This window comes from Thamnophis elegans, chromosome 14, assembly GCF_009769535.1.
Source record: "Thamnophis elegans isolate rThaEle1 chromosome 14, rThaEle1.pri, whole genome shotgun sequence".
NCBI classification, from domain to species: Eukaryota; Metazoa; Chordata; class Lepidosauria; order Squamata; family Colubridae; genus Thamnophis; species Thamnophis elegans.
The window spans coordinates 36803166-36817463 of NC_045554.1; the positions used below are offsets into that span (position 1 = coordinate 36803166).

The window sequence follows — 14298 nt, forward strand, 5'->3', positions numbered from 1 at the left end:
TTAATCCTTTTTGAGTTGGAGTTCCAGAAATCCAGAACTCACCATTTCACTTTTTTTCATTTCCAGAAAAAAAAAAGTCTATAAAGTTTCCAGACTTGTATAAGAATACCATATTTTTCAGAGTATAAAATGCTCCAAAGTATAAAAGAAGAAGAAATCTGCCTCTGCCTCCCAGCAATTTGCCTCCTTGCCTCCCCCCACGCCGATCGGGTTTACCTCTTTTTATAAGAAAAAAAAAATGATCCTAGTACCATAGAGCTGCAGGAAATGGCTAGAGGGGTCGCCAGTGTTACTTCCTGGATTTTCCAGAGGGGAGGGGCACGGAGGTTGGAGGACTGCTCAAAATGGTGGGGAAAGAAACTTTCTGGTAAGTGTGCTGGGTTTTTTTCTTTTATTTTTTAATGCATTTTAAAATAATGTAGGTTTTTAAAAATGTGCAGGTACTGTTTTTTTTATTCAAAACAATATGTGATGTGCCATGGAAAAATCATTAAAAAAAAACCCTGAAAGAACAAAAGGGTTTTTTTAGGGTATTTTCCTGACCAAAACTATAATTGTTTCTGCATGACACCCTTAATCAGAAATAGCCAACTACACTTCATTCTAAATAGTTTTATTTCCTTTATTGTATGTGATTACTCAAGTCCAAAAACTGAGTTAATTGGATAAACCCAGCTCCACAATTTACTAAATATACAGTTACAGGAATTTCATGTATAGTATGCTGTCTCTTAGGGTTTATTGAACATAGGAGAATAATATGAGAGGGATTTGATGTAAAATAAGCTATTTTAATGAATTCAAAATCAACGCAGCAGACAAGACATGGGAGTGAACATAATACACACTTTAACAATATTTTTTTTTCTTTTATTGCATCAAATATTGCAGCAAGTGTGTCAGTAATAATAGCAAGACAGGCATAGGATTTTCCAGCCAGGTTAATTTTACTTTTTTATGGTTTTGATGTTGTATTTAATTTTATCTGTATTAGAAACTTATGAAGGCTGTGCAACATTTTGAGGTGATATAGAGTATGTAAAGGCATGAATACAGTAGAACCTCTGGTCACAACCATAATTCGTTCCATAACTTTGGTCGCAAACTGATTTGGTCATGAATCAAACCTAATTTTGGAAATTTGGTGCTTACAAAAAAAAATGGTGCAGAAGGGGAAATCAGCAGCGGGGAGAATGTGAATATTTTGGTCAGAAGCGTTCGTGACCAGAGGTTCTACTGTATAACATCTTCACTTAAGACTTAAGATTCACTTAAGATATAACATCTTCACTTAAGATTCACTTAAGAACTGTGTCAAGAAAGGTGGTATAGTGACCAAAGTTACAATGGCATTGAAAAAAGTGACTGATGACCATTTTTCACACTTAGCGACCATTTTCACACTTAGCGACCGTTGCAGCATCCTCATGGTCACGCGATCAAAATTTTGATGTTTGGCAACAGATTCGTATTTATGATGGTTTCAGTGTCCTGAGGTCATATAATCACCTTTTGACAAAGTCAAATGGGGAAACCAGATTCACTTATGTTACTAATTTATTAGCTGCATTTATTCACTTAAGAACTGTGGCAAGAAAGGTGATATAGTGACCAAAGTTACAATGGCATTGAAAAAAGTGACTGATGATCATTTTTCACACTTAGCGACCATTTTCACACTTAGCGACCGTTGCAGCATCCTCATGGTCATGTGATCAAAATTCGGATGTTTGGCAACAGTTACAATTTATATTTGTAAATTGTAGTTATGTTGAAATAAAAAAAACCATTACAATACTATTTTTGCGTCGTATGAAAATTTTTGTTGCTCCGTATAAAATTTTTAATCAACCCCCCCACCCCCGGGTCAAAGGTGTCCCTCTTTACCAATCTGAAAATCTGGTCACCTTAGTCTTTGCTACAACTTCTTCCTAGAGGAAGAAGACAACACAGTAAGCTTTGAACCAGGCAGTAGAAGCTGGCTGAGGAACTCTGGGAGTTGAAGTCCACAAGTCTTAAAGTTGCCAAGGTTGGAGACCACTGATTTACAGGACCATCCTGTTCCTAAATTCATCACTGGAAAAAGGGGAGATCTTTTTATTTTTGAGGTGCAAGAGGAGGCAAGCATGGTCACCTCATGACAGCTGCTGTGTTGCAATATTTTGGGGGAGGTCTTATTTTGGGGAGAGGGCATATTTTAGCGCATCAGCTCAAAAGCCAGTTTGGGCTTATTATCCAGGGAGGTCTTATTTTCAGGGGAAGAGGGTACCTAGGATTGTACCAGTGGTGGGTTTCAAAAAATTTTTGAACCTACTCTGTGGGTGTGGCCTCCTTTGTGGGAGTAGCTTGCCGGCCATGTGACCTGGTGGGAGTGGCTTGCCGGCCATGTGTTTTCTTTCCCTCTCTCTCTCTCTCTCTCTCTCCTTCCTTCTGTCTCTCTGTCCCTTTTTCCTTTTTTTCTTTCATCTCTCTCACTTTTTCTTTCTTTTTTCTTTTTTTCTTTTTTTCTTTCTTTATTTCTTTATCTCTCTCTCTCTCTCTGTGTGTGTGTGTGTGTGTGTGTGTGGTGGGTTTCAAAGAACTGCTGACCTTTCTGATCAACAAGCTCAGCGTCTTAGCCACTGAGCCATTGAGCCACCGAACCGTACTGAGCCATGGTAGAGGATACTATTAAATCATGCACAAATTTTGCCGGGCAGTAGCTTATCTTCCTGAATGTTCCTTCAGTTATTGTAAGCAGTGCTGTTTTCTGTAATTACTAAGTAAGATTGTAGTGATCCAGCCAGAATCACTTGGAGTTGTTAGCAAATAATTTTTTATTTATAATAATAAATAAATAAATGTTTTTTTTTCTCAGACAATGGGTGTTGCCTGTTCCTTATAATGTTACCTCCCACTGTGAGAAGAGGCATTTGAAGCAAACATTTGAAGAAGTTGGAAGCAGAAACTGCAGGTCCGAAAGAGATGGCAGAGCCAGTTGATTTCTGCGTTTTCAGCGTGCTGGTGACAGGATCCAATCGAGGGATCGGCCTGGGTCTGGTGAAGAGGTTTCTGGAGCTCCCTTCTCCACCCAAATGGGTCTTTGCTACAACCCTGGACCTGGAGGGAGAAGACAACAAGGTAAGAATGAGCACAGGATGGCTCGGGAAAAGTGGTTCAGGATTTGAACTGAGGCTGAAGTTGAATTAAGACTGAACGTCAAGCTTGCATTCTGAGCCCTCCAGGAATATTGCAACCCACATACAATGACTCACCAATTATATTCTTCTTTTTTTGAAGCAAGGAATGCTAAGCAAAGTACACTTTGAGTTCATTTTATTTATAGAAGTAGTATATAGAATAATGGTTGGAAGGGACGTTGGAGATTTTCTAATCTAACCCGCTGCTTAGGCAGGAAACCCTACACCACTTCAGACAAATGGCTATCCAACATCTTCTTAAAGACTTCCAGGGGGAAGAAGGCGGGGCTTAGCAGTGAGAAGACGGAGTTTCAGGCTATTCCTGAAATTCCCCTATTCCGAAGGATTTTTGGATGGGTCATTGGACCCTAGCTGTCCCGGAGACGACAGTGAAAGGTGAGAGGAGACCAAGTGACCTCAGAGACGTTCGCAAAGTCTCGGGGGGGGGGGGGGGGCTTGGAATTAACCCCTCCTGCCAACTCCTTTTTGGATTAGCTGTATGCTAACTGAAACTGCAGGTTGCCCCTAAGAATGGTAGAAGTGATTTCATCTGGTAAGCTGATTTTATTATTCAAAGAGAGACGGTCCGCACTAAAATTTAAGCTAATTGAAACCAAAGAACAGAAGAACTTAGCGGCGAATTGGTCTTTTTTTTAATGGATTTATGGCCGGTGGTTACTTTATTTCTTAAACGCTTCAAGGAATTCTTTGACATTCCCCCCCTTGACTCTTTCTAAGTGGGTTGTAAAGCTAACCTTCTACTAATTAGCCCTTCACGATCTGACAGTTTTATTGCTTGGCTGTGTCGGTCTAAGATCAGATAAGATCGCACAGCTTCCAGCGTGTTTTTATTTGCAAAAACCTTAGAGTTTCTAACTACGACACAACATGGCGTCGAATTATATTCCTAAGGGCTCACTTCAAATTCTTCTTTCCGCATTTCGAAAGCTGTTTGATTCATTTCAAAAATTTGAAAAAAAAATGGATTACTTGACTTTAAAATATGAAGGAAAAGGTGAGAACGTTGAATGTCTGAATGTTCCTGAAATACAAATGAAAAATGTGAGAAATGATGTCTGGTCTATCTCAGAGGAAGAAAGGAATGCCATGCTGGAAAGGGGGGGAGCTATAAAGAAGATTCATTTTAAGAGACAGAGCGCAGGAGAAATGAAAACTCCACCCTTGAGAATTAAAGTCAATTTGTAAAGTTTTACAAGCCTGGGACAACATTATTATCTCATCAGTGACATTCTGAGCAAAAAGGTACGAAGATATCCCTGTTTGGACTTGCTTATAAAAACATTTGGTAAATTTATTCAACGAATGGCAATAGGATTGAGAAGATTTTGCTATTGGAGAGACATAGGCTGACAGATGGAAGAATATAACTTAAAATTAGCTAAATCTAATTACTCTTATTTGTAATAGATATAGCTGAATAATAATTGATATTGATAGTAATGTATATAATGTGGAGTTGATATGATAAATAATAATTGGATATGAGAAAGGAAGGTTGGAAATACTTTTGGGCTACACATAAAGGTTATTAATCACAATAATTATCACTACTAAAAAATAAAATAAAATATATACAGTTAAATGTTAATTAATATGGGGAAAATGTTATGATATACGATACAACTACATAAAGAAGGGAGAATGATAATAAATTATATTGCATGGAAGATGGAATTCTTGGTATTAAATATTATGGATGTTCAGTTAAAATAGGATATGAGGATTTGATGTCAATAGAGGATTTTACAAACAAGTAAATGAAATGTCAGCATGTAGTTATGAATTAACTTTTTGGCATAAGGTTAAGGTTGAAAGATGTTTAAATAACTGTAGTTAACTAGAAGTGGAGGTATAATGATGTCAATATGGTAAACATTTGAGTTAAGATATTTGAATTAATATGAATTAATGGAAGAGATGCACCAAAACGTATTGTAACCAGCTGATATACTTTTTTTTTATATAATATATACCTGTGGGTTTTTTTCTTTTTTTTTCTTTTTTGTTTCTTCCTCCCTGCCTTGTCTTTTGTTCTTTTTGCCTTCTTTGTTTTTGTCTTTTTTGTTTTTGTTTTTGTTCTTTGTTTTGATTTTTTCTTTTCCCACTGGCGTGGACATGTATTGTTTAAGATTATTATTATTATCAATATTTTCAAATAATAATTACAGTCAAATGAAAATGGATATATGACGATGGTGATATGTATGAATATCTGAGTTAAAATACTTGAGTTAATATGAGCTATGTTTGTTGACTGTGGAGGAGATGTACCAAAGTTTATTTGTGACTGACTGATACATTTTCTATAACATGTAAAGAAAGATATTGTACTTGTTTTAAATTGAAATTAAAAAAAATGATTTAAAAAAAAAAGTCTTCCAGTGTTGTAGTATTTACAACTTCTGGAGGCAAGTTGTTCCACTGCTCGATTGTTCTAACTGTCAGGAAATTTCTCCTTAGTTCTTGGTTGCTTCTCTCCTATTTGAACCATATCTTCAAATAAAATTAAAAAGCATTCCTTTTCTTAAATACTATTCACTTTTTCTTTTATGTTTTAACTCTTTTTATGCCTGTATAATCAGCATTGCTTTCCCTACCCCACCCGTTCTGGATAGAAATATTTTCTTTCTTCAACCAAAAGTATTTTTAAAAAGCAACGCCATTCCAAGCAGAGGAATAAAATAAGCAGGGGAAGTAAAATAAATTACTGTAAGGCATAATGCAAGAGATAAGTGAGATAGTGAAAAGACTACGTAATGAAATTCTGAGTGTTACCTTGCCAAAACTTGCTAATATTTATCTGGCCAATTAGAACCAAAACAGCCCATTAATAGAAAGCCATGTGATCTGCTCACATTTTTGTTGTGGCCTGTTGGCCACCAGCCCTTCCAACAGCCAATCGGAGGAAGAGGCGGTGTGGGAGTCAGGGTTAGCATCAAGGCAACCTGAGAGCTCCAAGGGGGAAGAGGAAATGGAGCTGGCAGAGAGAGAGACAGAGACAGAGGCAGAGCCTGGGCCATCCATCAACTCTCAGATGGAGAGTCAACAGCCCCCAGGTCTGGAGGTGGCTGATGAAGAAGAGGAAGAACAGCTAGATCCAATAACTGATGCACGGCTGCGCAGAAGGCAGAGGAGAGGAGAACAGTGGAAATCTATGGGCCGGTCCTTGGGAAGGAAGAGCCACTGCTGCTAGCAAAGCCCCACTGTAGCTCTGGGGATAAAAGGCAGGGGACAGAGATGAATAGATGTCATGGACAACTATTCATCTTCCAAACAGATGGACGTTAGCTTGCAAGAGAAACTTTTTGCTGGGACTGCTGGCATTCCTAATAAAAGAATCTTTATTCACTTTAGAGGGTTTGTCGTGCTTGGGGAGCTGGGTCAGAACAATTTTGTTTTTTAGGAATACAATGCATAAAAGCAGGGTATTTAGGTGGTGTTGGCAAGGAGGGTTTACAAGGATAAAAAAAAAAAATAGGTGTCCTGAATTTTGTTGATGTTATATTCCAAATCTTCCCATTGTCTCAAAAGAGGCAGGGATTATAATGATGAGCTATTCACCAAGATTTACACCTATATTGAAACCAAAACGTTAAAAAAATGGGTTCCTATGTTAATTAGCTTTGTTTATCTTCAGCAATGGTGTGGCTGGATGGACTTGAATCTTACAGTGAGAGGCTCCACTTAAAAAGCTTTCAACCTGCAATAGAGTTGTAGAGGGTTTTGTGGGGAGCAATACATGGTTCGGTTAAGTTGAATGGACTAAGATACTAAGCTGCATTGAGCCTTAATTTAGTTTCTTTTGTTTTGATCAGTCAGAGATGTTGCACATCTAATGACAGAGAAATCACACACCATTCCTGCTTTTGAGATTGTCTTCTCTGGCATCCAGCTCATATCATTATCTGTGAATGTTAACTCGCAGAAAAATCTAACATCTCCTTTTTCTCCAGGAGCTGAAGGCATTGGCTTGCAAACATCCGAATCTGGTGGTGTTGCAATTAGGTAAGTTTCAAGGGCCATGTGGAAACGAAGCAAATTTGGTGTAACATCATTGGTTATGTTCCTGTAAGTCCACTTCCCACAGAGAAAAGAATTTATGATAACTTACATGCTTCCACATGTAAGAACAACTTTTCACAGAGAATGTTTTGAATAAATACAGTATGTACCGTGATATGTATTTGTGGCTCCACAGTGTGCTGCAACTTTGGTGTTGAAAGACATTACACCTACAGATATGGTCAAATGATTAGCCAATAAATTTCGTTGTTGTTGGTTGTGGTTAGTTTTGAGATGGAGTAGAGTGTTGTGTAACGCTCAGTTAAAAATAGACAAACTAATCCTACTTTCAAGAGGTAAACCTCCTCCATTTATGGGCATCTGACATAAGGTAACATCTACATATCTCTGCTTTGAGAAAGGAAGGAGATTATACCTAGCAGTCTTTGTCAAAATTAGCAGATTTAAGATAGAGAATAGAATAGAATAGAATTCTTTATTGGCCAAGTGTTATCAGACACACAAGGAATTTGTCTGTGGTGCAGATGCTCTCAGTGTGCATAAAGAAAAATAAAATAGAATACATTCATCAAGAATCATGAGTGATAGTCATAGGTTACTAATACGCAATCAAATCATACTAGGAAACAAATAAAACAATATAAATTGTAAAGATACAAGCAACATGGTTATAGTCATAAGTGGGAAGAGATACGTAATAGGGAAGAAGAGAAAAATAATAGTAATACTGTCTTAGAAGGTAATATGACAGTGTTGTGGGAATTAGTTGTTTAGCAGAGTGAGCCTCAACTCCCAAAACTGAACTCCAAACTGTTTCAACAGTCAGTAAACTGATGGAATCTCTTTTCAGCCCTGGTGAGTTGCCGCTGATTATGTATCAGGCAAATTTTATATTAGTTCAAAGAGCTCAGGAAGATTTCATGTTTATCTTTGTATTTTGATTACTGATTCAATTTCTACAGCGACCTGTCTCAATGCAATTGATTGTTATTGGTCTGGGTTCGAGTGTTGTGGAAACAGCTGTGAGTTTATACAATAGATTTTGATTATACAGCCATGACTTGGGTATAATGTGTAAAGATTGTCGGTCAAGCGCCAAAGAAATCAGGCAGTTCAAATGGATGTAGAGATTTATTGCAAACTTAAGCTCTATATAAGAACCTGAATCAAATGTGGGTTCCTACCAGTTCACACCTATTCGGTAGAACCGGTTTATCAAATCTACCAAACCGGTTAGAAGAGGTTCCACCAGTGGACCTGGAAAGCAGGCCACACATGCAGAAGAGGTTCCAAATTTTTTTGAAACCCACCCCTGGTCCTTGGATATGATTATTCTACACTATCATGCTCATATTTATAAAACTCAGTTCCTCTGTGAAAGGTAAGGATGACTACTGCGTTTGTGGTGCAATCAGAACATTGCGTGTGTTGAAGTTGTTTTAACGCAAACCAAAGATGCCTTTCAAAAAACAAGTTTACATCATATTCTTATGCATGCCAGTGCTGTGTGTGAGGTAATTTAAGGTGGTTCTGACAAGTGTCGTCGGCATCTTCATATCTGGTCACATGGGTGGCAAGCTACTCCCATCCGGTCACATGGGGAGCAAGCCATTCCCACAAAGGAGGCCACACCCACAGAGTAGGTTCGAAAATTTTTTGAAACCCACCACTGACCTGAACCATTAACAGCCCAAACAAATTGGCTATAGATAAGAGCCACAAAAATTCAAAGTGGTCTGGACTTAGATCTCTTGTGGGCTTGAAGGAATTCATGTCCGATGATGAGTTTGATCCCTGCCTTGGGTTCAGCCTGGTCATCTCCTATACCGTCTGAGTTGAACTGACTTTAGTCCTATGTGGGACTTAGTTCAAGGCCGTTGACTAAGTCAACTTGTGTGATCATAAAAGTTCTTGCTTTTATGCTCCGCCTTCCTAGATACCTGCTGACGCTCTCCATCCCTGGGGATGAAGCTGTCAGGCTGGTATTCCATAAGACGGTTAGTTGCACAAAGAACACGACGACCTGTGATTTCAGTTAACTCTTCCCTTGCAATTCTGAAACTCCGTGTTGCGGGCGTTGAAATAAAATGGATTTTCTTTAGATGTTACTAATCTTGAAAGCATCCAAGCGGCTCAGAAAGAAGTGGAACAGTATACTGGAGAAAGTGGGCTGACCATCCTATACAACAATGCTGGTATCTGGGTCTTCAACAATCTGCAAACAGAAAATATGAAGGACATGATAGGAGTTTATTCTGTCAATACCATTGGCCCACTGCTGATGAGTCAGGTTCGTCTATTTATTTATTTATTTCTATTTATTTGGTTTGTCATACATGTACAAGGTAATAGGTATAAGTACAAACATGGGCATGAACAATAGAAATGAGTACAAATAAATGGGGACAGTAGGACAGGGACAGTAGGCATGCTGGTGCGCTTGTACACGCCCCCTTACAGACCGCTTAGGAATGGGGTGAGGTCCACAGTAGACAGTTTGAGGTTGATGCTGGCGGGGTGGTGTTTGAGGATATAACAATGGAGTCAGGAAGAGCATTCCAGACATTGGCCACTCTGTGGCTGAAGTTGTATTTTCTGCAATTGAATTTGGAGCGGTTTACTTTATCCATGTATTATTATTTTTTTAAAATATATTTTTCTTTTATTTTCAAAACAAACATACAAATCCTCCTTCTTTACATATTGTAGAAAGTGTATTAGTTGGTTACAAAAGGCTTTCGCGCATCTCTTCCACCCTCATCAAATATAATTCATATTAATTCTAATATCTTAACTCGGATATTTATTATATTACCATCTTCATACCTCCACTTTTATTTGACTATGATTATTTAAACGTCCTTCATCATAAAATATACCAAGATTTAATACATAACCACATACTGGCATTTACTTATTTATAAAATCCTCCATCAACATTAAATCCTCATATCCTATTCTAGCTAAACATCCATGTATTATTGCGGTTGAAGCTGAAGTAGTTGTTGACAGGTAGGATGTTGTAGCAGATAATTTTGTGTACTACTATGCTTAGGTCAGAATGTAGGCAGCGTACTTCCACGTTGTCCAAGCCTAAAATTTTGAGCCTGGTAGCATAAGGGATTCTATTGTGAGCAGAGGAGTGGAGGACTCTTCTCATGAAGTACCTCTGGACTCTCTCAATTGCTTTAATGTCCAATATAGCAATAGCAATAGCAGCTAGACTTATATACCGCTTCATAGGGCTTTCAGCCCTCTCTAAGCGGTTTACAGAGTCAGCATATTGCCCCCAACAACAATCCGGGTCCTCATTTTACCCACCTCGGAAGGATGGAAGGCTGAGTCAACCCTGAGCCGGTGAGGTTTGAACAGCCGAACTGCAGTCAGCTGAAGTAGCCTGCAGTGCTGCATTTAACCACTGTGCCACCTCGGCTCATATCCACAATATACAGTGTGGATTCCAGGGAAATGAGCTGTATTCGAGAATTGGTCTGGCAAAGGATTTATATGTCCTATTTTGCAGTACAATGTTACCAGAGAAGAAACTTCACAAAATTAGGTTAACAACTCTTAATGCCTTTTTGGCAATGCTGTTACAGTGAGCTCTGGGGCTTAGATCGTTTGAGGTGAGTACTCCTGGGTCCTTGGCAGATGAGGTGGTATCCGCCCTGTTTGTATTTGGTGTTCTGATTTATGAACAAAATATATTTCAACGTAAGGAAGATTGATTGATTTAAAGAAAAATGATAGAGCTGTTGAATTCAGTATAACTGGGGAGCAGGATAATACTGAAATGGCCAAGAAAAAGAAGTAGAAATCGTATATTGATTTGGGAGGGGGTTGAGACATGAGGGGTAAGCTGCTCCCTTTTAGGGATCGTTGGGACACAGCAGTTTTCCTGGGTGTTCTCAGGTCAAACCTGATGGGAGGAGGATGGTGAATTCCTAAGTGGGGGTGGGGGGAGGCTATGGAATGCATGAGAGCCTTCTGTTGCCAGCGCAGGCAGTTTTTCCCAAAACAACAGAACTGAACTCAATGGCTTGAACTATGGAATGTGGGTGGCCCAGAGGGAAAAGGTATTTTTTTTTAAATTAACCTATATGAGTTTTTGCGGGGAAATCCCAGAACTGACTTTGCTTCTCCTGTGCCAAATGGCTCTTTCAATAAAGCTACACTCTCGGTCATCCTAAAGAGCCGGGAGTTTCTTTTGTTGAGTGTGCCCAATGGGACGGTTGACCTTAAGTCTATGAAGGTCCCCCTGGAGAAGGAGACAGAAGACCTTTCTCTGTCGTTGCCCAGTTCCTTTCCCTAGACTCATTTTCTCTTTTCTTCTCTCGACAAGGCATTCCTACCCCTGCTGAAGAAGGCAGCCCAGAGAAGCCCATGTCAAGGGCTGAGCATCAGCAAGGCAGCGATTATTAACATGTCCAGCAGTGCAGGCTCAATTGAACTTATGACTTATTGGGACCAGTATCCAGTAACTGGATACCGCTGCTCTAAGGTACCAATTTGCCTGCAGATAGTGGGACCTCCCTTTCCATGCCTGAGTGCATCTGTCCATGCTTGTGTGCTTTTCTAACCAATTGCTGAGATGCATCACTGTTCGGCAATTGTGTGGTGTCCCAGTTCTAGATCAGCAATGTTTTAGTCTCCGGTCCCCTAATTATCTTTGTTACTCTTTTCTGCACTTTTTCTAGAGCCTCAACATCCTTTTAACATCTTTCTAGAGTCTCAACATCTTTTTAACATCTTTCTAGAGTCTCAACATCTTTTTAACATCTTTCTAGAGTCTCAACATCTTTTTTACATTCTTCCTTTTTTTCTTCTTCAATGCATTTCCCCCCCTTATAGTTCTCTTTTTTAAAAACCCATTCAGGCTGCTCTGAACATGCTCACCAAATGCCAGTCTCGTGAATATTCAGCCGATGGGATTATGAGTGTCGCCATCCATCCTGGCTCAGTTGCAACTTATCACGAAACAGCTGTAAGTGTCGGATGTGGGGAAACATATAAAGTATTCTTATATATTCAGACATCTATCAATCCACATAGATAAACACTTTCAAAAACATACGAATTACTGAAAGTTTTTGTATTTTGATTAATTGGCTTGTTAGTGCTTTGTTTGTGCTGGGGTAAAAATAGATATGTCAAATATTTCTGTTGAATTAGGCATAAAGACAAGGAATGGGAGTTTTAACAGAATAAACAGAATAATGTTGCCTCCCTGAAAGTTAAAATCCATTTCCTCTTAAAAGGAAATCTGCTAAATCTCAGCCTCCCCTCTTTGAATTTCTTCCATCTTGAGCTACTGGTGATTCTTTCTATGTACAGAGCAGGAAATGAGGTGCTTATATATGAAATGACAATGACTCAGTCCATCTTATATGTCAGGGTTAACCCATTTATTTTGGAAATCATAACGGGGAGATTCATATATTAAAGCAAACAATAAGAGTTCTTCTTTACAAGTTATTGGAAATAATTTTGAAATAGAATAGAATAAGGATAGAATAAGGATAGGGTAGGGTAGGGTAGGGTAAGGTAGAGTAGAATAGAATAGAATAAGGGTATGGTAGTAGAATAAAATAGAATAAGGGTATGGTAGGTTAGAATAGAAGAGAATAAGGGTAGGATAGTAGAATAGAATAGAATAGAATAGAATAAGGATAGGGTAGTAGAATAGAATAGAATAGAATAAGGGTAGGGTAGAATAGAATAGAATAGAGTAGAATAGAATAAGGGTGGAGTAGTAGAATAGAATAGAATAGAATAAGGGTAGAGTAGTAGAATAGAATAGAATAAGGGTAGAGTAGTAGAATAGAATAGAATAAGGGTAGGGTAGTAGAATAGAATAGGATAGAATAAGGGTAGGGTAGTAGAATAGAATGGAATAGAATAGAATGGCTTTGGAGGTCTTCAAGTCCAACCCCCTGCTTAGCCAGGAAACCCTACGCCACTTCAGACAAATAGTTATCCAATCTTTTCTTTAAAACCTCCAGTGTGTTGGAGCATTCACAACCTCTGGAGGCAAGTTGTTCCACTGATTAATTGTTCTTACTGTCAGGAAATCTCTCCTTAGTTCTAAATCCAGATTTAGGGGTTTTTATGATGCTTTGTGTCATCACTCATCACATGGTCTGTGCTCATATACCTTTATAAGCCAAAATGAGATGGGCCTGTTTAATGCAAATCCATCTCTGTTAGCATTGAACATTTATGGTCAAGAGATTGAAATGCATTCTGCTGATCTGCTTAGGGGAGGGTTCTGGGTTTGGCAGGGTTGATTCTCTAAATTTCATGGGATCCTTTTTCATGGCAGCTGACAGTGAGCGTGGAAGAGAGCACGCAAGGCATCATGACTGTGCTGTCCAAGCTCTGTGAAGAGGACAACGGGACCTTTGTGGATTGGTTGGGTCAACCAATTCCCTGGTGATCCATTGGTCTTAATATCATCAACTCATCATGGAACAAGAACAACGGAGCTTCAAATAAACCTTTGAATGCCATGAAAATATTAGTTTTGTTTTCTGCTTCTTTCAGAAGATTTGTTTAAAAATATTGATCAATATTGGGCAGGTTAGGAAGATTGACTCCAATCTTCAATCTGCTATGGGGTCTCACCATAACACTAGCACTTAGACTTATGCAGTAGAAACTCTGGTCTTGACCATAATTTGTTCCATAACTTTGGTCGCAACCCGATTTGGTCCTGACCTGAACCTAACCAAAATTTGGCGCTTACAAAAAAAATTAGAAAAGGGGAAATCGACTGTGTTTGATCGCTACCCAAGTATGTGTTTGGATTCAAAAAGTTTGTGAATTTTTTTTTATCAGAACTCAATTTGGTCGTGGTCAGAAGCATTCATGACTAGAGGTTCTACTGTATACCGCTTCATAGTGTTTTACAGCCCTCTCTAAGCAGTTTACAGAGTCAGCATATTGCCCTCAACAATCTGAGCCTCTTTTTACCAACCTCAGAAGGATGGAAGGCTGAGTCAACCTTGAGCCAGTTAGGATCGAACTCCTGCATTGAGCAGTGATTTAGCCTGCAAAACTGCACTAGACATCCCAC

General features: G+C 38.8%; 1 protein-coding gene across 1 annotated transcript; it reads left to right on the plus strand.

Moving 5' to 3' along the window:
* The first annotated feature begins 325 nt into the window (after positions 1 to 325).
* On the plus strand, positions 326 to 13740 carry LOC116517558 (C-factor-like). Its single transcript, XM_032230584.1, has 7 exons — positions 326 to 367; positions 2858 to 3120; positions 7154 to 7205; positions 9326 to 9513; positions 11566 to 11724; positions 12100 to 12207; positions 13546 to 13740. Exons 2-7 carry the CDS (start codon positions 2965 to 2967, stop codon positions 13657 to 13659), a joined length of 777 nt encoding a protein of 258 aa, XP_032086475.1. The 5' UTR covers positions 326 to 367; positions 2858 to 2964; the 3' UTR covers positions 13660 to 13740.
* Positions 13741 to 14298: the final 558 nt, after the last annotated feature.